The sequence below is a fragment of the Rissa tridactyla genome, chromosome 7, assembly GCF_028500815.1.
Source record: "Rissa tridactyla isolate bRisTri1 chromosome 7, bRisTri1.patW.cur.20221130, whole genome shotgun sequence".
Lineage (NCBI taxonomy): Eukaryota > Metazoa > Chordata > Aves > Charadriiformes > Laridae > Rissa > Rissa tridactyla.
In genome coordinates, this window is record NC_071472.1 from 45827803 (window position 1) to 45850349 (window position 22547).

The 22547-nt window shown below is 46.8% G+C and overlaps 1 protein-coding gene across 1 annotated transcript in view; it reads right to left on the minus strand.

Annotated features, from left to right (window-relative positions):
* Positions 1-21728, minus strand: part of GALNT17 (polypeptide N-acetylgalactosaminyltransferase 17) — a 219938-nt gene extending 198210 nt beyond the window's left edge. The window contains exon 1 of the mRNA XM_054210227.1: positions 21130-21728. Coding sequence (XP_054066202.1) covers positions 21130-21367 — 238 coding nt within the window. The 5' untranslated portion in view covers positions 21368-21728. The remainder of the gene's footprint in view (positions 1-21129) is intronic.
* Between the last annotated feature and the right edge of the window lie 819 nt (positions 21729-22547).

Here is a 22547-nt window from a genome sequence, read left to right on the forward strand (position 1 = left end):
ATGATTTTCCAGGGCTTTTACAGGGTCTGGCATTATTGAAGCTCCACTCCTACAACAGACGCACTGGCTGCTGTGCCAGCGAACGCAGAACACGCTCTGTTTGCACACAAGGGCCCATCTGTTCCATCTCTCACAACTGGATCAAGAGCTTCACTGTTTTTATTTGTATTGCCATACCCACAGGAGTGTCTTCATCCTATGCCATGGACAAGCACATCTGAAAAAGGACACTGCCATCATCACTACTCAATTATTTTTGTGCTCTCCCTCCCCGGAGCTGAACTCTGCCAGCCAACGAGCACTGAGGACAGAAACTCTGGGGCATTTCTCATCAGGCTCCAGCCCAGTTTGTCCACTGCCATCCACATGGAGCAACCGATAACGGAAGCGCATTAGGTTTCAAAGCATGAGGCTTAATCCTTGTAATTTTATAACCTCACAACTGAACTAAAAGATGGCGAGAAACAGAGGGTCTGCTGACCCAAAGCAAGTGTTACAATGTGGGGAGATTTATTTTTCAGCTAGTTGTGTATCAAGGATTAAATCACATCCCTAGGAGATATCTCACCAACGCCTCAGCTTTCGGCTTTGAAATGAAACCAGCTCCCAGTGTCCCGTAACACCCCCGCTACCTTTGATTTCGGATTAACGTTGCGGGCACTGTGAGAGATGGTCACTGCCGCTTCAGGGCCCCATATAGCTTGAAAATGGCTTGCCGGCCATCTGAACCCATTACCCATTGCCTTCAGCTAAAGGCAAGCGGCTACAATACTAAAATCCAAGATTCCATTTACCAGTTACTTGAAGACAGATATTTAACAACGAACAATAAAACAGCTTTGATTTCCGGATTCCCTTTTTGGGTATCTTCCAGTTTGTACCAATCCCCAAGTCCTGTTTTCAGGCCAGCCTTTTCCAGAGATATCCAGACATAAGCCAGAGTCACTTCTTACCTCTCCCTTCTCAACAGGCTTTCTGGTGAGTATAAAACATCCCAGTTTAGTAACTGCTTTAATTTGGGCAATATCCTGTCTCTCACCACCTCTCTTTATGGCAACGCCAGTGAACCTGAGCAAGTTTCTGGACTCTTCCTTGAGTGGTGCGGACACTGCTGGTTTGACAAGCTTTTGACGGCAGATGTTTCCACACGGAGCAAGCACACGGCATCCCACCAGGGACTTCTGAACACACAGGCGCGACAGAGCTTTCCCCGCTGTATTTTCCTGCTGGCCCTGTAGCACTGTGAGGTTAAGACCAGGTTCAACAGAGGACAAAAGCTACAAGCCGTGACCAGCGCGTGTTATCTCTGCATCCTCGACCACGAATCCTGCCACTGCTCCGGCCGGGACTGGCTCCTGCCTGACCGAGGCACAGCAAAGGAAGGGCTCAGGTCCCCTAGGGCAGGACTCAGGATGACAACCTGCAGCTGAAGATGAGCACGCCGAGGCTGTCAATCACTCGGACTCCAAGTGGACGCATTTGGCTGAGGGCACAGGCACTGGTCCCAGCACCAAGGGAGGGAGAGACCGCTGCTGAATCCAGTCCTGAGACTTCACTCGTGTATATCACTCACCCCTCAGTTTACACCCCCCTCTAACTGGCCACACAGGGCTATACAAGAATTAATTAGTTGATGTTTCTGAATTACTTAATTCTCCAAGTGCTCTGTAAAGATAAGATTTTTATTAAAACTTAAGTTACCTGTTTTATCATTCAATCAAATGACAAAATGGCTAAGAAAGCATTGCCTTGTTAGCTCTCCAACAGTTCAGCCAATTAAAGTCGTTTTTTGAAAATATTATATTGAAATAAATCCTTCTGAAAGGAGGAAACGACTTGTTTTAGTGACACAGAATTACGCTGTAAAGTGTCTTATGTTTTACATTTCAGTTTGGTCTGTTTATACTCCGCAGCACTGGCACACGCAACTCTGAAGTGCACCGTATCGACGTATACATTAAATACAACTGCTACCAAAAAAAAATTGAAAATCAAAGCCTTACTGGTTTCTGGCACTAACAAGGGAGTCCACCAGTGAGATTGGAAAAGGCTGAGCTGCAAGGATCACTGCGCAAGAGGAAGAGCTGCAGAGCAGAGACTGAACGAGTGCAGACTTGCCAAATTCTGCACAGCAAGAGCTCCACTAACCTCCCCAACACGCACGTTCAGAGATTCATCTGCAACCAGTGTCTGCAGACACTAGAAACAGGGCAACAACCTCCAACAGGTAAGACACATCCTTGGGGGTGGGGGGTACCATCACCTCTTAAGAACTCCACAAATCCTCATACTAATAAAATTAATGGTCTAATATTCCACAAGTGGCTTAGAGAGTCCACACCACTTCAGGTTCAGCTTTAAGCACCTCACTTCTATTTTCTGATACACGAAGACTCTACAGACCTGTGTTCAGCAGCCCAAAGACATGGAAGACTGAAGGCATCTTCCAGTCTGGCCTTCTGCAGTACCAAGACACCGCAGGAGAGAGGGTGGGAAGAGAAGGAATTTGAAGCATTAGTGTCATTCAGTCCAGGGTATGAGAAACCAGCCACCCGCGGACTGGACCACTTTAAACATAAATAGTTTAGGGATTATATATAAAGGAATGTCTTTCACTTTTCTGCAAATATTGATGCCATTTTGCCAATGTCTGGCCCAAGTATTCCCTCCTTATTTTTCATACCCAGAATACTGGGTGCAGCTCTAGTCAGCTCCGGTTAAACAAACAAGAGCATAAAAAACATCCAGCAACACAAAGCAATAGGATATCAAAAATTTTAAAAATGCTTTTTATGTAGGAGAAATTAAATAAACTAGGACTCCTCACCTTGGAAAAAAAGACAATTAAGTTCAGAGGACATGAAAGAACTCTGCAGTGCTGAATGATAAAAAGAAAAAAGCAAGATACGGTTACTCAGCGCACCTCCTCAGAAGTCGGGAGCACCTAAGAAGTTACCAGGGTAGCAAGTTTACAGCTTGCTGAAAGACCAAAGGAAGGCTGCCATGGTCTTTCCCCAAAGCCCTGCTACTGGTAGCGCTGGGGAAGGTGGTCCCTTGGCTTGGCCAGGTTTGGAGGTCACGCTCTCACATAACCACGGGGCACAAGCCCTTGCTGGGTAAGACGCGTGTGATTGTGGCGTCTTGACTCTCCTGTTGCTGCTGTGACCACTTTTTCTTGGCCACGGTGCCCAACTCGGTTGCGTACAGGCGAGTTAGTGCTTCCCAGAGAACCTAAACATCCTTTGCAACGTGCTTCCACTGCAATAAAGCATTTGATTCAAGTGCCTCAACAAACATTCTCCTCCATATCACTTATTTAAGAGTCTACCTCTCACCAGACCCACCGAGGGACTAAGAAGCTGCTCAAAGTCCCAGCACAGCGCAGCCCAGGGGGAAAGGCTGAGGAACAACACAACCAGGTGATATTTTAGGCAGTGGAGCAGCAGTTCTCCCCATCACTCTGTCAGCTTGACCTGACATACTTTCCTCTCTGCAATGGGTCAATAAACTTCTGGTTTATATATATTACTTAAAACATATAAAACTTTTAAAACAGGCCACAAGACTTCCTCTAGGCTTCTCAAATTTACTATTCTGAGTGAAGAACGGAAGTTAAAAGGAGCCGAGTTTTGACTCAAAGAAAAAGAAATGCTGTTAAAAAAGCAACAGGGGACAATAATTGCATAGAACAAAGTTGTTATGGGAGCATTAATGCCCTGAGGTAGCTGCGAGCGATCTTTTCTCACCTACTTGTCAGTTCTTAATTTTTAACTTAGTTCATAGATCCTGCCAAATTCCCAATGGGCTTCACAGACTCAACATATGGCTCCAGTGAAATGCAACTACCCACAGGGCAGGCAAGATTTCATCTCCTTCCACTCAGGTATTGGAAGAATTAACGATTTCAGGCAAAGACAACCAGACACATTGTTCTTACAAAATATTTATCACTATGCAGGGCAAGCAAAGAGAACTTTGTAATACCTTCTCTGACTAAATGAACGAAGCTTCTACATAAACCCGTTAAGATGATCACCTCAGACAAGACCATCTCAGTCAGAAGCTCAGACCAACAGCCTGTCCTCCCCTTCTGCCTCTCAGGAGACCATAATACTTTAAATGCAAGAGCAGAATACCTATCAATTTCTGAGCATGAGAAAGCTCAGATCATCACTTTCTTGCAAGGCATGAGCTGCGCCCAACTCAGATCCTGGATATATAAATTATTTTGCAGACGATGCAAATCGAGTTAAGATACTAACACAACCTGCAGACCAGAAACCAGCACAGCCAGCCTGCAGCAACCCAGTGAGCGATAAATCAGCTTTTACTGTATAAACTCATGCCTTTCAATGGCCGGTATGACCCATTCTGATCGGGGCACACATTACACTGACTTCAGACCAAAGGAAACCACCATACCACAGACCGATGTATCTGCACGTGCTTGTGTTGCTTACTGCAGTCCCACGGACGGCACTGGACTTCCCAGACACCGGCGCTCTTTTGCAGAGGTAGATCTCCTACTAAGGTGGTACCAGCCCTGAATCAGACATATATTATTACTAAGGGAGTCCACTGTAAAGAAAAAAAGCCACAAACCCACCCGGCCAGCGTGCATTTGATGACACATATGTACATACATACGACTCCACGCGTCTCCTGCCTATCAAACGAGGAATGCGTAAAAATAGCAGCAAATGAACCCCCACCGTCCATCTGCTGCTCCAACCCAGCTACTGGGCGATCTCCGGATCTGCTGCACCATCTGGCACTTCTCCGCAAGGATGTTCCTGAACATCCCATGCTCTTGAGCATGATGCTCAAGAGCCTCAAAGCAAGGCACACTGCTCCTTCTCACTTCAGTGAAGCAACGAAGTCGATTTCCTACAAATGTTAAAGTGCGATTAACATTCCCCCAAAGCCCTGTCTGAATCTTGTCATCTACCAAATGCCCCCGCACTGCGCTGCACAGTTCCACCCCAGCGGCAACGCCAACACCAGTCTTTTTAATACAAAGGAGGCTCTTGAAGGACAATGTTTCTTCAGCTCTGTGCTCTTCCACCCTCTGCCAGGTGAGTGTCAGGAGAGGGCTCAGCCGGGGAAGCACTGACGCAGATACTTTAAAATTATATAAATAAATAAAGAGCCCATTTTCGACTCTGCTCGCTCTCCCCCTCCCTTTAAGTAGGTCACTCTGCCTGCTATGGAAATCAGCTCCTCTTCAAAGCAGGTTTGCTCATCTCCTTCCTTATCTCCTTAACATTAGGAATGTGCAAAGCATTGTAAGAGCAAAGGCTAATTTCAGACTAATTTGACTTATTCCTGGCATGGATATAAATATGAAATGGTATTTACTTGTCAAAAAAACCCCGAAACATGAAAAATGAATGAAAACTTGCAAGGTATCTGCTATACAATTAGTTCTGAATTCGGTACATAGCTACAAGCCTAAGTCCCCAACAGATAACACAATGCAAATGAAATACAAAGGGTCTTTGTGACCTAGCAAGGGGGGAAAAAAAGGAAGAAAAGAAAAAAAACCCTCTCAAATTGGACTGTAAAAGCTCAAGGGACCGATGCGAGAGAAGCCCAGCTCATACCAATTTCAGCCTGAAAATTAGGCCCTACCTTTTGATTTCTTCAACCTAACACAGAGCCTTCCGATTCGTACTGCCAATTAACAAAGCACATAAGACGAGCCTGATCCTAACCCTGCTGAAGCCCCTGGAAAGAACGCAGCGTGCACCCGAAATGATGAAAGCACATTCCTTAGGTTTTTCCCAACCCACCCACCATGACGGGATGCAGGCAGGATCCACTCATCGGAAGAATTTACAATCCGGACGGGCTAGGCTACGGGGTTTTATCAGCGGTTTGAGCTGTCCCCAGCCAGACACACAGAAAACCTTCATGGCAACTGAACCAAGCAGCTGCTTCTCATTTCAGCCTAAATCACTGAACACGCAAGGGCCCACCCTGGGGGGAGCTGAGCACCCCGGGCCCCTGCAGGCTGCAGCTCCGGTGAGCAGGACTGAGCACGCAGGCTGCAGAAAATGCAACTTAAAGGCATGAAAAGAAATTCCAGCGCTCACAGAAGGCAAATACTGAAAGGCGTTATCTAATAACATCCCCAAAATGAGTCAAAGAAAACGAACCACAAGAATTTCATTATTACTTGAATGCTCCATCAGCAATTTTGTTTAAAAAAAAAAAAATCAGCATTTTAAAATTCAAGTGTAAAGGAATTTCCTAAGACTGGAAAAGCATTTGCCTTATGCACCTCTGAAGATAATCGCATGGTACAAGACCCTGACACAGCACGTTCAGCAAAGTTCTCCTAACTCACAATTGTGCAACTTCAGCCTCTTCTTTTGCTCCATTGATCCAGTCAGAAGACTCCCAGATCGGCTCTTTTTTTTTTTTTTTTTTCTTTTCCCCCCAACTTCTTGAGTGTCAACTCTTAAGGTTTTAAGCCAAGGCTCAGCATGGAGGTGTGAGAAATGCAAAGGAAGGAACAGGCAAAAAAGGAAAAGTATAAAAATATCCTTTTTTTTTTTTTTTTGAACTTCTGGAGGAAAGAGAGAGATAGAGGCTGGTCTGATGCTGCCTCTAACAGCAGCAGCGTTTTGCCGTCTAGACAGCGGAAAGGCAGCCTATGGCTAAGAAGGAAGAAATAAGCTCAGTAAATGTGTTACCACATCAGGTCTGCACAGGAGGAGCTGTTGCTGGCTGGCAGCGTTCAGCACGAGAAGGAGCCGCAGCACCGCGTACCCCTGGCACCATGCTCTCGTCTTCCAAGTCAGAAGGAATTATTTCACAGGATGTGAAGTGAAAAGACTGTAATTAAAGCTTTCACTTACATTCAAGCTTCCTTAAGAGTTTAAGGATTTGGTTCCAGACTTGAGTACTGACCACTACATGTAATCCTAAAGTGCTGCCCAGACCCTGGGACATGCTCATTAGCCGTGATTACTGCCAGGACATACCTGCCAAAGACTGAGGTTTAAAAAAAAATACATAATTGCAATAGGCTTCTGAATTTAGAAAGAGCATTATTAATATTAATATGTAACATTTTACAGTAGCAAGAAATACAGAAAATAGACAGCACTGTGCCTTAAGCCCTACAATCAACTGGGATCCTTGGCAGCACAAGCTGGAGAAGACAGTAGCAGCTGCCAAGTCACAGCTGGAGTCGCCTCTGGTGAAGGTGATTGAGAAATGGGATTAAGAAAAAAAGTACAAAAAAAAAGCCCCGACAGGTAAAATTCAAGGTAAAACGAAAAGCAAGGAGGACAGACAGGAGTTAACAGGCTTTTCCTTGCTTGCCGAGCATCTAAATTGTTCTGGGTTGCGTACTTCCCTTTTTCCATCAAGTACTGCTCCTGCTTCCTAACTCAGCCTTCCCAAGCTCTTCTTTTTCAGTATCACTTTTCCTGCCTTCTCATCTCTCTGTTTTGCAGGGAGGTCCATCAGACCATAAGGTCGACGGCCTCAATAACATCCGCGGGGCCTTAAACTAGTTCACAAGGTCCCATCACGTTGGCCCTTGCAGCAGCAAAACGGACCAGGAAAAAACCAGCCTGACGCCTCCTTCCCCACAACCGCTTGGGAAGCTTGCAAAGCTGCTGCCTTTCAAACAGCTGCATTTCCCCTACCGTAAATCTGCTGGAAAATCCTAAGAATTAAAAAATAAAATAAAATTTTAAAAAAGACAAATAGAGCAGAACTCCCAAATCAGTGCTTCACCGCAACCACCCCCGGGTCTGCCCCTGCTGACTCAGCACGAGTTTACACCACAAACCGATGCTCGCTGAAAACAGATGTGTTCTCCAGCTGCTCCTCTGCCGAGCCCAACTTTTTCTCCTTCCACTGGGGACCTGTATATCAAAAACCTTCTAATGAAGAACAGTACGAGGTGAGCGCTTAATGCCAACCTGCAAAAATCACTGATACTACTCAATTCTCAAACATAAAAAAAGAGTCACCGGCAGTTCGCTTGAAACCAGGACAGCTGCAGCATTTAAAATACCTACTACAAATGAGAACTACTTAGGCACATCATAATTAGTAAATGGCAAATATTAGGAGTTATGGGAAAAGCGATCGTTAAAACAGATTTTAATAGCCCAGCATTTCATACATTCAGATGTGAAAATCCAGTCAGCACACAGCCTACATTAAGGAACAAACTGCTTCATTTCTGGAGTTGTAAAAACAAAGGTTAAATACCTGCTTCAGCACAAAAGCTGTAATTTTTCCACAGTGACTGTATTGTTTTGCTTTACACAGCTAATAATACCTGCCCTGGTTTCATACCCACACATCTTCTGAATGCTCTTACAAGGCCAACAGTTTAATCATCAAACCAGCAAAAAATTCCCAATAACCACACTTGGCATTCAGGTTTCTGGAAGTAACCTATCTTTTTAGTTACGCCTCAGTTATGTAAAATATCAAGTTGAAAATAACACTTCTTTTGCAGACGGCTGTTTTTCCACCACTAGTAACAAAACCTCCAAGCCACCGTGCTGCATTCAAGCTTTCCTGTAGCAAACCAGAGACGCCCCCAGGACCCCCACTCCCCCAGGGCCACTGCTCCCCGCCTGGACACCTTGTCCCATGTCCTCCCTCCTCACCAATTTCCATCTTGCCCACCCATGTCAGCCTCCTCAACTTCCCCCCTTCTCTGCTCCTGAGGTTTCTCAACCCCATTTCTTCGGGGCTGCCTGGTCAGTCCCTCCACTCCTTTTCCCTCTGACCCTCCATGGGAACAATGGTACGTGTTTTTCTCGTACATCCTTTCCAAAAACATCTGGACCAGTTTGCTGGGAACTAAAGATAAACATGAGCTTGACAATATCTGACCATTTCAGCCTAATCAGGAAAATTCTAAACAAATTAAAGCAGTGTCTCATGACGGGAAAGGCTGGGCAGCATCAGAATAAGCTGCTACCAGAGATGCCCACACCTGGGTGTGCAGCTTTGGAGTAAATTACTCTCTTTGGTTATTCAGTTCCAGTAATTGTAATTGCAGCTGGGTATTTCAGGATATACAGTTCTGGTAATTTTAATTGGAGCTGGACATTCAAGGGAATTCCAGGATTTTCCAAACAGCTGCACAAAAAGCATAAACTACGCCAGATGCCTCAAATTGGGATGTGACGACGAAGTTTTATTCCTTTCTGTTCATTGCCCCTCCCCCCATTGCAGCTTGGCAGCCAGCTCTGATTTGCAAGGTCTGATGCTGTCCTACAGGATCAAACAGGCGGCATCAGTAGGGAGGAAAATTTGTGGAAGGAACATAGCATTAATTAGTATTTGGAAGTTGAGCAACTTCCTGAGAAAAGACTGATAAAAGTGTAAAATCCCATTTTACTGTCTAACCCCTTTTACGTCTGTGCAGAACAGCTATTAAACTCCCCCAGAAAGTCACTTATCGATTCAGCGCTTGATCCAAAGACAACTGAAGTCAATATGACCTGACCCCGGTAACACCTTCCATGTAAGACATTGTAAAAGCCGGTAACTACCTTTAGACACTCCTGGCAGGGGCAGATTTCTAAATGAAAGCTGTCTGCGTGCCCATAAATCATCTGCATGATCTAGCTGTCACGCTGTCCCTTCATGCCACAAACACTAATCAAACAGCACCGCAGCTGAACCATCCCCCTTCACGTTGGAGAAAGCAGCTCACCCATCCCTGGCCCATTAGGTTAATTATTCATTTATTTCTCCAGACTCTGCCGCTTTTTTTCTGACCTCCACCTGCAGAGCTTAAAAACCAGCTCTGTCCCTTTGGGCATGGCCCACAGTCAATCAAATCAGCCTCATCCAAAGGGCACCTGCCCCACCACCAGCATCTGCTCCTCCAAACTCGGACTTCTGGTCCCCCCCACCTTCCCGCAACCAGGGTCCCACTGCGGGTCCCTTCATGAACTGGTGCATGGTGGACATTTTCCTAATTTTGAACCAAATGTTGAAGCCGTCTCCCATAACCCACGGGGGCAAGAGAAGTTTCTGGAGGCAGCAACCCCGAGGAAGTGCAGACAGGAGCTGCTGTCTGTCCCCTCCCCAGCCCTCAATGCCCATGGAGACCCTCCGGCTGCCAGACGTGGCTCAGCAGGTCGCTCCGGGATGAAACCCCACCACTGCCTTCTGCTCCCACCGCTACTGTAGTCCTTCCTCTCTCCAGCTTGGCTCACACATCTTCCTGCTCCATTATTTCCTTTTCTTACACATCCTTCCTTCAACCTAGCCGACATATAATTAATACAGATTTAAACCAACATGAGCTTTAAATCCAAAAGCCACAGGGAATTAACACAACATTAGGTCTAATTCTCCCCCCATCTTCTGCCTTGTTCTATTGCATGATTTATCTCACTAAAAGATAAGTGGCTTGGGAATGGCCTGTTTCTCCCTGGTTTATAGCACCAAATACATGGGACATGAACCAGCCAGGGCCATCGGGCAGGGTCATAATGTGAGCGAGTGGTAATCACTTAATTAAGGCTACATTCCAGTCGTTTGTTACAGCAAGGAAGCAGAAGTGAGGCAAATATCCCTCCTAATCTGTCTCACTTTTTCCGTTCCTACCTTTTAGTTACAAATATTTTCAAAAACACAGAATGGCAGGGGTTGGAAGGGACCTCTGGGGATCATCTGGTCCAACCCCCTGCCAGAGCAGGGTCACCCAGAGCAGGTGGCACAGGAACGCATCCAGGCAGGTTTGGAATGTCTCCAGAGACGGAGACTCCACCACCTCTCTGGGCAGCCTGTGCCAGGGCTCTGACACCCTCACAGGAAAGAACTTCCTCCTCATGTTGAGATGGAATTTCCTGTGTTCCAGTTTGTGCCCGTTGCCCCTTGTCCTGTCCCCAGGCACCACTGAGAAGAGCCTGGCCCCATCCTCTTGCCCCCCGCCCTTTGGCTATTGCTGAGCATTGATGAGATCCCTCTCAGTCTGCTCCTCTCCAGCTGAACAGCCCTAGGGCTCTCGGCCTTTCACGCCCGCCACCGTTTCTTTGTTCTCATACCATTTCCCCACATACGAACCTCTTTATCACTTTCTGCCCTTGAGACATTCACTCAATAATACACGAAGGAATCGAACCCATAACTAGTATATTTTTTTCTAGTATCATTGCAAGTGACTTGTCCAGCATCACACAAGAAGCTGGAGGAAAAACGGAGACCTAACGCCGTCTACTGAATTCCTGGTGCCCTTAATGGTGACACCAGCCCCTCCTGATTACACGAATAACAACTTCAAGCAAACTGAAATTCCACATTATGGCATCTGGTCTACACTTAGCAAAGGGCAAAGTACAACATGGCCCCAGCCTTGACTACAGGTTTAGACAAGTGTAATGGTTATTACTATTATTGTCTTGTCAGTGCAAATAAGAAAGACTGAAATGAAGTCTAGCAGAACAGGGGTTTTATGTTCCAGCCTACTGAAAGCTTTCAGAGTCCCAGCGCACTTCACTAAAGGTGGTACACACTAAAAACACACAAAGGTCAACAAAAATTATTTTAAACCAAATAACGGAATATACACAAGCTTTGAAATATCATTAAATGGCTTTACACTTCCCCCCCTTGCTTTATGTTTTTAGAGTATGATCAAGCAATTGTTTTAGAAGAATTTGTAGTAATTTGGTGCAAACACGAGTGCTCTCATGATTTAATTTAAAGTGGAATGTAAGCAAAGACCCAGAAAGATTCTAATTGTTTCATTTTAAAATTAACCTTCTCATTTTACCCTTATGCCCTGAGAACGTGCACAACCATAGCGGGCCGTTACACTGCCTGAAATACTACACGAGCAAATGACAATTAAAACACAGGTTAAATAAATTCTGACGACCATCAGGTAGGAGACCCTGCTTGACCCTCTCGTGCTCTCTGCAGCTTGAAGAAACACCGAAAATATCTCAGCCAAGGCACTGCTGGTATCTGTTAATCCACTGTTGATTTTCCTCTCGTAATGGTTTTCCACTTTCTGTATCTCAGCAGCACTTAGACATGCCAAGGAAAAGCAATTTGGATTTCCGTTGCCCACAAACGCAAAAAGTCCCTACTGTTACATACAGGAGATGGGAGAAAAGAAAATCCTGTATCCCGTTCGGGTGGTGGGTCAGGGAGGCTAAGGATGCTCCAGGGCCCAGGGGTGGCAAACAGCAGGGCCCAGAGCCCGGCCCTTCTGCGTTCCCACCCGGAGCCCATCCCTACCAGACCCCACAGAAGTGCAAGCACTGAGCAATCCCACTTCAAACTGTGGGAAGGAACACAAGATGTTTCCACTCACACGTAAGCTGAGGGTACTAAAGAGAAGAGGAACCAAGGATTCCCCTTCCTTCCTCGGCATCAAGTGCTGCCACATCACACAGCTGGTTTTACTGTGCTAAAGTTAAGTAATCAGGTGCGACAAGGCACGCCAGCTGTGCAGTAAGGAGTGGTGATTTACTACGTATGACACAGCCCCGGCTTTTAAGAGATCTTTCATTTTCCCTATCAGCGGGAAGAGCGGTGCTCTCACACAACAGCCTGGGTCAGACAACCTAGGAAGATCCCTATTTTTAAAAAAATCCATTTACCAAGAGTCATCCTATTACTCCCATATTACAGACCCTGTGAAGCCGTAGGTACTTCCCGTTCCAGGAGCGAACAAGCGCTGTCATATGGCAGGTGGCCTTTAGCATCGCTGTCTGTGGGTACCGGGTATCAGAGCGACCCCCAGGGAGCGAACCCCTGGGAGGGCACAATCAGAGGAACCGGTGCCATTACACAGCAAGAGGCATGCCAGTGCGGAGCATCAGGTTTTTAAGAAGGAAAAGGCAAACCGTGACTTTTATCCAATTCATTCCTAATTTTAGGGAATTATCTTTCTTTTTCAGATAACTTCGCATCTCCCCACCAACCTAAGCATCAAAGCCATAAGCCTCCGTCAGAAGCAGGGTGTGTAATTGGCTCAAGGAGAGCAGCGCGAGGCTTAGCATCGCGCTCTCCTTCCACGTAACGTTTTACGTAGGGCTCTCATTGCATCATTACCGCATTATTTTTAGATAACCATCAGCGAATCTCAGAATGTGGGTCGATAGCTATTAGATTTATAGGCAGAACTAGCTACGCTTGTAGCAATAAGATGTAAAGCATTCAACAATCTCTTGAAGAAATCTGACCATGGGGATTGGGGGCTAGAAAATATGGTTGCTTGTACTCCCAAAACTGTTTAGGAAAAATAATATTGTACCGCTAGGATACATTACTTAAGTTGAATCACTGCTGTTGAGTCATGGTAGGGTCAATACTACGCGTATTCAGTTTGAACAGCCCTTTGCAGGCTTCAATAAGGACATCTTAAAAAGAAATAAAATCTCCCTTTTAAGTTTAATATTGCAACATGCAGAATGTCCTCGCCTACCCCGGGATTCGGGCGTATCTGTCGGAGCTGGGGACTGGCAGCCTGCCAGCCCACCATAACATCTGGACCAGATTGTTCAGTGTTAGATAAAGATTAGTGGCATAAATCATAAAATGAGTAAAACCTTTTTAATTACCCGAGAAGGCTCACTTCTATTTTCTTTTGTGCTATGCCTTATTAACAGGCAGATTCGCTCACGGGCCGCATCCCGCATTTTCTTATTAGAAATGCGTGCGCTCTCTGCCAGGAGAGAAGTGATGGGGGAAGATGGTGGCCAAGGGCAGACCAGAAGGACTCCCCAAAATCCAAGCACACTGAGAGCATGTGCCTAAAGCCAACTTTGTCTGTCTGTCCTTGCCGATCAAAGAGGAAGATCTCCAAGACGGCAAGTGTGGGACTGTCGTCTCAGCAGCGCCTGCTGCCGTTCAAAAGGCCTCGGGGTATCCAAGATGCGGCGCAAGCCCAGCAGATGTGACACTCCACCGCCGGCCGAGTCGTGCCCTTCTGGAGTGGCAGCTGGGCACCAGGCAGGATGCCTTCGGGCACTGAAATGTCACTAGATGCCTATGTTTTGCCAAATGCATTCCATTCCAAATGTCTCTCACTGGAGACACAATAGTACACCACCGATCCAGTCACTGAGGCTTGGAAATAATACTGTAATTCACAGAATTACAGCAATTTTTTTTATCCTTAGAAAAATATTCCTAAAAGCTGCCTAACTAATTTGGCAGTGTAAATCTAACGTACCTCTTGAAGTTTTACCATCGAGATAAGGTTCTGTTTCTCCATTCAGGCAGACCCAAATTAATATGCAAGAATAAAATACCAACGTTGTCACTATTTTCTAGACATTGTTGTTGCGTCTCATGAATCCTGTGTTGCCTCTGCATGATAAATGTGTTAGCGGCTTATTACTCATTCGTTGCCAATGACAGTGAATATTCGGATGATGATGCCAAACAACTATCGAAAACAAAAATTATCTATCAGTTCCCAGTCAGCCGGGTTGTAAACTAAATGTCACGTTAACGTCTGAGCTTCCAGATACTTCCTAAATGACTATATGAAGCCTCATCTTTTAACTCTATTATTTCTCCAAGACGTATTTCGTATGTTCTTTCTTTGATCGGTATCAGACCCAATTTCCATGAACCTGATCAGAATAATTTACAGACAACAGCTCTCAGGTGTCTCGAGCCTATGCAGATCGCTCTCCGGCAGTTAGGAAGTTTAGGCTGAGAACGTCTAAAGCCACGTACTGAATTTGGATAATTTGCATTATTCCTAACGGGGAATACAGCAACCAAATCTGTTAGGTATATAATAAATATATAATAAATATTAAAGGTGCAAGTAGCTATATAAGACCATACAAAACAACACAGTTGGTTTCTACTTCAAAAATGTCATGGCTGTGGGGCAGACAGGGAAACAGCATCTCCGATCCTGTGTGATAACCATCAGTCAATACAGCAGCCATGTCCCCACGGCGCATCACTTTATCTCCACATCATCGTTTCTTAGATCAAAGGATTTCACCCAGTGAGGCTGTGCTTGTATAAAGAGCTATTTTATTTCATCAACGCGATTAAAGTTTGGGCCCTGCTGCCTACAAACAGCATTTCCCTACTATCCCTACTATTCCCTACTATTATTTACATTCAGTTGTTTATCTTAATCAGAGAGTTTCTTAGCATTTTAGTTAATATATTACTTACCTGTTAAACTCTTAATACTACTAGTCCGTGGGTGTAATGCTATAACGTACCACTAAATGGCTGATAGAACCGCTTTTAATCTGCCTTATTTACATATAGAAATTTTATACTCAGTAGTTAGCTAAGTTTGTAATGTACTTAGAGGATGATAAGTGTTATAGAAGATAAGCATTATCTTATCCTTATGGCAAGTAACTCCACATATCTCTAAAGTGTTTTAAGTTAATTAAGTGCCACTTTACAAGGGGAATAGCAAGACCATGTAAAAGGCTGTGTTTCAGTATCGGCCTCAATGTCCATATGCCACCCTCACAAAGTTAATTTCCTAATTGGATAAGCAGAGGAGAGCACAATCTGTATGCAGGGAGGCTGCTGGCATGCACTTGTTCATATCTCAGCATGTGCAAATAATTCCATGTGCAAAAGCACAGATGCAAGCTTGTTTAAAAAGTGAACATAGGCCGATTTAATCACTGAGGAATTTAAAGTTCCTCTTCAACTTTTAACATTTGGTAAAGCAGCAGTTTACTCTCTGCGCACTTCTTTAGCGTGAAGGAAAACCCCTCTCTGCTCACTCGTTTCCTGGCCAGCCTCAGCGGTTCTTCGGCACCGGCCTCTCATTTACAAAAACTTGCAAATAGCTTCTATCCTCCCTGATCATACACATCATCTGTTGTGAGGTTACAAAACAAAATTCAAAAGAAGATCTTAGGATGAGTCAGCGGTGCCCTTTCACAGTGTTTTCTGTCTTACTAATACATAGCTTGAAGTACAGAATTTTTTAATTTTTGTTCCACGCTGCTCAGAAGCCGCCGCATCATCCCTGTCTCCTTGGCTGCCAGGCAGCTGAGCGCTTCCTCCATTCAGCTGCTGCTGTGTATCAGCCAAAAAGCACGAGAGAGGGAGTTTATAGCCTTCGTGCTCCTTGGAGGTTTTAATCCAAGACCAGCCCTCTGCTGAACACTCACCAGTAGACATAGAGGCGTTTACCCCAGCACACCTGGGAGGCGGCTGGGTGGCAGGTTCCATTGACCACAGAACTGTTCTGCTGATATTTACTCAAGGCGCCCAGCTATGGTAGATACGGATGGTGGCTTCCCCACATGCAAACCAAGGGTTTATTTAGAGTGCTCTCCCTCCTGCACTTCTTATTCTCCAATTAGCAGCCCTATTTAATTACTAAACTATTTATATATTGACTTAAAGAGCTTCTGGTGAACCAGGTTCAGAATAGGCGACTGCCCACTTTTGCGCAGGATCAGACTCAGAAGGACAGGGACAAAAACCAACTCACAAAAACAGATCCAGACTCTTTCCTCCCACCTGGGATGAATACTCAACACTGGTGGAGCCCCAGCACTCTGTACATGAAAGGAATCCTGCTTATGGACCCTAGTACATCCCACCAGCCTCTTGGTGTCTCAGCAGCTGATGACCAACCTCCCAACACTTCGAATCATAGAAAGCTTTGAGTTGGAAGGGACCTTAAAGACCACCCAGTGCCACCCCCTGCCCTGGGCAGGGACACCTCCCACCAGCCCAGGTTGCTCCAAGCCCCGTCCAACCTGGCCTTGAACCCCTCCAGGGATGGGGCAGCCACAGCTTCTCTGGGCAACCTGGGCCAGGGGCTCACCACCCTCACAGCCAAGAATTTCTCCCTAATATCTTACCTAAATCTCCCCTCTTCCAGTTTAAAACTGTTCCCTCTCATCCTATTGCTCCACTCCCTGATAAAGACTGCCTCCCCAGCTTTCCTGGAGCCCCTTTAGAGACTGGAACTGGCACTGCTCCTACCTTGGGGAGGCACTGCAGAGGGCATGCACCAGCCTTATCCAGCCTCCTGGGGAGGGGGTGAACACATGCCGCGCTGCCGAGGACATAGCCCTTTCCCAGGGTGGGATATCAAGGACAACTTCAAGAGGATAATGGGAAGTGGAGGAGGGTAATGCACGAGTTCAAGAAAGAAGAAACACAGTCAGACAAAAACTACCTGGGCAACTGCCCCAAGGCTGTTGCTTGTAGGAGGGGAGATGAGCAGCTTCTCACCATGCAATGGACACGGGACCCATCCCATTGAGAGGGGTCTCATAGCGAGCAAAATCTTTGTACGCTCTTTCACGAGGCAAACTGCGGCCTTCCTCAGGTCTCGTCACTCATCCTATACGCCACTACAATGTGAAAAAGCTGGCCCACCTTTGCTGTCTCAGGATCCTACAAATGCACAATTTCTGAAACTCCTCCAGAGGGAAAGGGTTCAGTAAATCGAAGAGTTTGCCCAGCGCTGCACAGGAAGCCCACAGTTACAGCAGAAGCCCAACGCTCTCTTGCAAGCCTTTATTCACTCCAGCTCCTCACCAGCTAACTCATTTGTCACATAAGCACAGAAACCCTCTCTTTGTAAACACAGACCCACCTGAAAAGTTCATTTGTGTGAATCTCCATAAAAGTTGGAGATAATCTGGACCACAATTTTTGCTTATGTAAATGTCAGCACACAAAAAATTAGGTTCGGATCAAAAAGACAAGTTGTAGTTAATACCCAGAGTAAAACACACACGTACCTTCCAGGCCTTCATTAGCTTTCTCTGAACAACTGCTGAACAAGAAAATTCCATCCATAAAAGTGACTATAGAAATTAAAAACCCTCTGAATTCTCAGATAAGTGCGTGCACATACAAAGCCCTCCGTTTCAAAGGGCACCCCGGTACTACTTTGTGACGGTGGGAGCCATTCAATTAGAGACCAGCAAAAAGCAACAGAAAAGCAGAAAGTAAAACCCACAAGACTCATGCAATGAACTAAGGAGCAATAATAAGCTTTTAGAAAGAACAAAGCACACGTACAGTTCTCAATCAGTTGTAGGCCAAAAGAAGCCTGAACAGACACATTTGGACAAACCCAAGTCTTCTCACAGATACTTTATGAATTACAACGAGGAGAAAACTAAGGCAGGCCACGTCTGCCGCGGTGACTCCCCAGTCCGGCTCAGCATCCCCAAGGCACTCTTTCAACCACCGTCTGAAACAAGCGTCCCACGGCTGACATGATGTAACTTGGTGCAACTGCAGCGCCGGCTAACAGTGGCTGGAAAACACTGCAGGTGCATCACCTGGAAAGGGAGGAGGCACCGGAGGAGGCAGATTGGGCAATGTTTGGGACAGCTCTGCTTGCACAAAGAGGAATAAGAGGGGGCTTGGTGTTATTTCCTGAATGGTGCTGCAGAGAAATGTGATTCAAAAGGAATGATTGTTTAAAATTGTTCCTTTAGCAGACCCGAGGCAGTGTTGTTTAGCTTGTTTTTACGGCCGGCATTTACAGAAATAAATAAATATACATACATACAAAATAAGGGTTGCCATCCCAGAGAGAGCTGTTATTTCCAATATGCTTTACACTATATGATTCAAAACACAAAAACACAGCAGTGGTATGATCAGATTGCTCATTTGATCTTTACAGAATGGAGTTTTTTTTAAGAGATTCGGTTTTTTAAAGATGGCTTCAACTCCCACTGAAATCCAGCCAAGTCCTATAATGCAGAAAAAAACCCACAGCTGATTGCACCCAAACTGTGTTTTAGTTCCTCTCTTTTGCCAAACGGCTCCCGATGCTCCCTGAGGTGCAGCCTTTCCACATGCTGCACCATATTCTAACATTTCGTACATGCTAAACCACAGTTCAGACTTAAAACACAACCTTACGCAAGAGAAAGAACTCTCTCGGTGGGTGCGCTTTGCAGGGAGCTTGTCTAAGAGCATATGGCGGGTTTTGTTAGGCACTTCTCGCCAGCAGCCAACTTCCCTATCCTAAAAGCAAAAAAAAGAGAAGTGAGCTCGTATTTGCATACTTCAAGCAGGCAACTAGGATTTCAGCTTTAGGTATGAACGGTGATTTGGGCACAGAAAACTCCTGGCAGGGCAGCCAGCCCAGCTGCCTCTGCGCCCGCAGGGCTATGGGCTGTCTCAGCGCCCTTGGCTGTTGCCTTTCAGCCCCTGTGGGTGGTGATGGGGGTTCACCCGGTCCCCCACATCTTGCTCTAAACCCATGCCTTGCTGAAGCACAGCACATAGACCGTGATCAGGGAACAGAACACATCGTACTTTTCTAAAAATCACTGGTACCAAATATATACCTGACCCAAAGTTACATAAGCGCTATGCCAGAGCTATTTTTTCAGCCAGACTCGTCAGCGTTGCTATAAATCACCCCAGTATGCAGAGGCCAGACAAGATGTCACATCTCTGCGCTCAGCTTTCTGCCTGCCCCAAGAAAACGTCTGTGACACGGGCAACGTATCTATTACATCTCTGCCTCCTCTGGTCCGTAGGTGCCTGACTGCTCTCCAGCACTACACCGAAACCGTGCTCCCGGTGCCCACAGCAGCCTAGAGAGGAGACAGCACACTCGGAGCCCTCCTTACGCTCACAGCTCCCCTTACAAGCACCAGCCAGATCCCACAGCAGCCCCCAGAGCACATCGGAGCAGGGAGTCCCACTTTAATCTCCACAGAAGGAGGGTAATAACTTATGATTTCAGCTCTCCCTCCGTATTTGCAGGAATGGTAGATGGCATCACAATTACTCGTCCACTACCAAGGTCCTTGTATGAGGTCCCCTGTCTTGAACTGCAGCTATTACCCATTTTTAAATAGGTGCCTAAATCATCCTGGAAACTTCTGCCCTAGCAATACCCAGAAGCAGCCGGTTTCACAGTTTGGTTGTAAATGACACCCAGCTTTCTGCTTTATTCCTTGTTATTGTTTCACCTTGTTTGTCACCCAACAGTGCTCCTCCAAACCTTGTGGTGCTAGGCAGGTTTTTCGTGCAAGTGTGTAAAGTAGCAATACAAATAACACTTTCCTACTCGGCTGAGTGCTTCTCATGTCTCGGTCCGTGCTTGTGCTTCGGGGAGGGCATGGTGTGACAACTCTTAGGCACCAGGAAAGGTCTGTTGTATTCCTACACCTGCCTCACATCCTCGGAGCAGAATGGTGATGAGCAAAAGCTCAGATTCAGTACGGAGACACAGCCCACGCCGGCTTTAGGTTCACCATGGCACAGAATCGTGCATTAGCTTCATATTCAATACTCAGGGAGGGAATCACACTGACATTGCCAAAAACATTAACTCTGCTATCTCTGCAACACAAAAACTTGCAGTTGTTAAAGCTACGGAGATTGGAAGCAATAAATGAGACTCTTGATTGAGATTACATTCCCAGTTGGGAATCTATGGGGAACAATTTTCAAAAAAATTAGCTTCCACAGTCAGTGTTTTAATTAGATACCTCACCTAGATTTCTCAGATCCTTACAACATGTTTCTCTATCCCACACTGCAGCTTTAAAACTCCCTTTCTACATCTCAGAACTACTGAACCTGGTGAGATTTTAATAGAAATCCCTTCACTACGCTATAAAGAGAAGCATTACTTGAGATTTTAATTAGCAGCTGTCAATGCTGAGCCATAGGAAATACTGAATAGTTTGCTTAACTTAGTAGAGAAAGTGCATTTTATATTCTGACCTTCTGCACTCAGATGATGGAACATACTTGAACCGTTTCAAAACTCCCTTCCAAAAAACCAACTCCGTAGAAGTAAAAGCCATTCCCTCAATCAATATCCAGCGTGCTGCTCCAAGCCGTATTTCCCACTGAACACCCCGCTCTCATTTGATGCGGAAATCGTGACACCGTAATTCCCTGACCAGTACTGTAAACTTGAAAGGCAACGTTGTGTTATTATGCTTTCCTCCCATCCTGTGCAAGGTACCAGTCTGAGCTTTAACACAAACGGAACCTGGAAATCAGATACTTAAATTGACTCCATCCGTTGAGACTCTGTTTGCACAGTAATACAGGAAAAAGCACATCCTGTCATGCAAACTTCAAGCAAGCTGTGCACCCGCTCTTTGCCTCAACTCCCCACCCACGACCCTACTCAAAAGGCATTAAGAGCAAAAGAACTATTCCTACCGTTCAGCTGCCTGTAGACTATATCTTCTAGGAGGGAGAGTCTCTTCAGCACCGCATCCTGGATGGAGCTGATGCCGTGGGCTGTCAAGTTGGCCACTTCTGCCCTGGGATGGATGTCATGGAAGGAGTCGCCGCTCTTGGCCGTGATGGGTCTGCACTTGGCCAGGAAGAGGACAAAGCCAGCCACCGCGATCAAGTTTAACACCAGCAGGACTTTGACTCTCCTCAAAGAAGCCATCAAACTTCCCGAGGGGCACCGCCAGCCGCCGCCGGGTCGCCCGCAGGGGCTAGTGGAACCGGCCGGCAGGTGCCAGCCGCTGCGCCCGCATCCCACGCCGCCGCACGGAGCCCCAGCGCGGCCCCGGCCTCGCCGCGGCGGGGAGCGGAGGGGCTCTGGCGAGGAGAAAGCGCCGAGCTACGGCCCCGCCGAGGAGACGCCGCCGCCGCCACCACCGGGGCCGCCCGCCCCGCTCCGCTGCCGGCGCAACTTCATACCCCGCGCGGCGCGGCCGCGCCTCGCCTGCGGGGCCGGCGAGCCCTGCGGCAGCTCCGCCGCCTCCTCCTCCTCCTCCGCCGGCCGCGGAATGGGGGGGGAACGCGGGGCCGTTCCTGCGTTGCGCGGACGGGGCATGCCCCGCCGCTCCCGCCGCCTCGCTGCACCGGGGCGGGGATGGAGGATGGGGATGGCGGGGGTGGGGGGGAGCAGGGGGCGGGCTCCCGCCCCTCTCCGGCGTACGGGGCCGGGAGGATGCGGCAAAGAGGGGCTCCGCACACCGCTCCGCGCCTGCGGAGAGCGGCACCGCCGCGGTCCGGCTGCCGGGAAATCCCGGGCTGGAGGCTCCACGGTGATGGGGCGGGGGGAGCCCGTGGGGCGCCGCTGCCCGGCTCGGCCCCCCCCGCCGGGGCGGGTCTCTGTCGGGTGTCCTACCCTTCTATTAACATTTTCTATTAATTCTCACGTAAAGTTTCACCGCCCTGAAGGTTGATGCGCGGTTCTTTGAACTCAATGAACTAAAATTCAAACCCAAACTTTTCAAGCCAGACTGCTCCATCGGCGAGGAGTAAAACCCACCTAATTTGGAGCTTCCATCCATTTGCCACGCCTCAACCCTGCTTTTCAGAAAGACGACCTGAAAGCAAGACTAGAAATTCAAACAATGTTGAATCATTGTATCCTACGAGGCAACTTTTCGAGAGGTAAGAATATCTCCCCTTTCACCTTCAAGCCATAATTAATAAAAAAGAAACAAAGAGAAAAAAAGCCAATGCCATGGAAACAATTCTAGAATTGCTTTAAAGGATTTGGAGTTTTAATTTAGTACCAGCTGCACGTGAAACCTTTTATGGTTTCTACACTCAGAGCCAGGACCCTGCTACAACCCCGACGAAGGGAGACAGGCACAGAACGCATAGTCAGA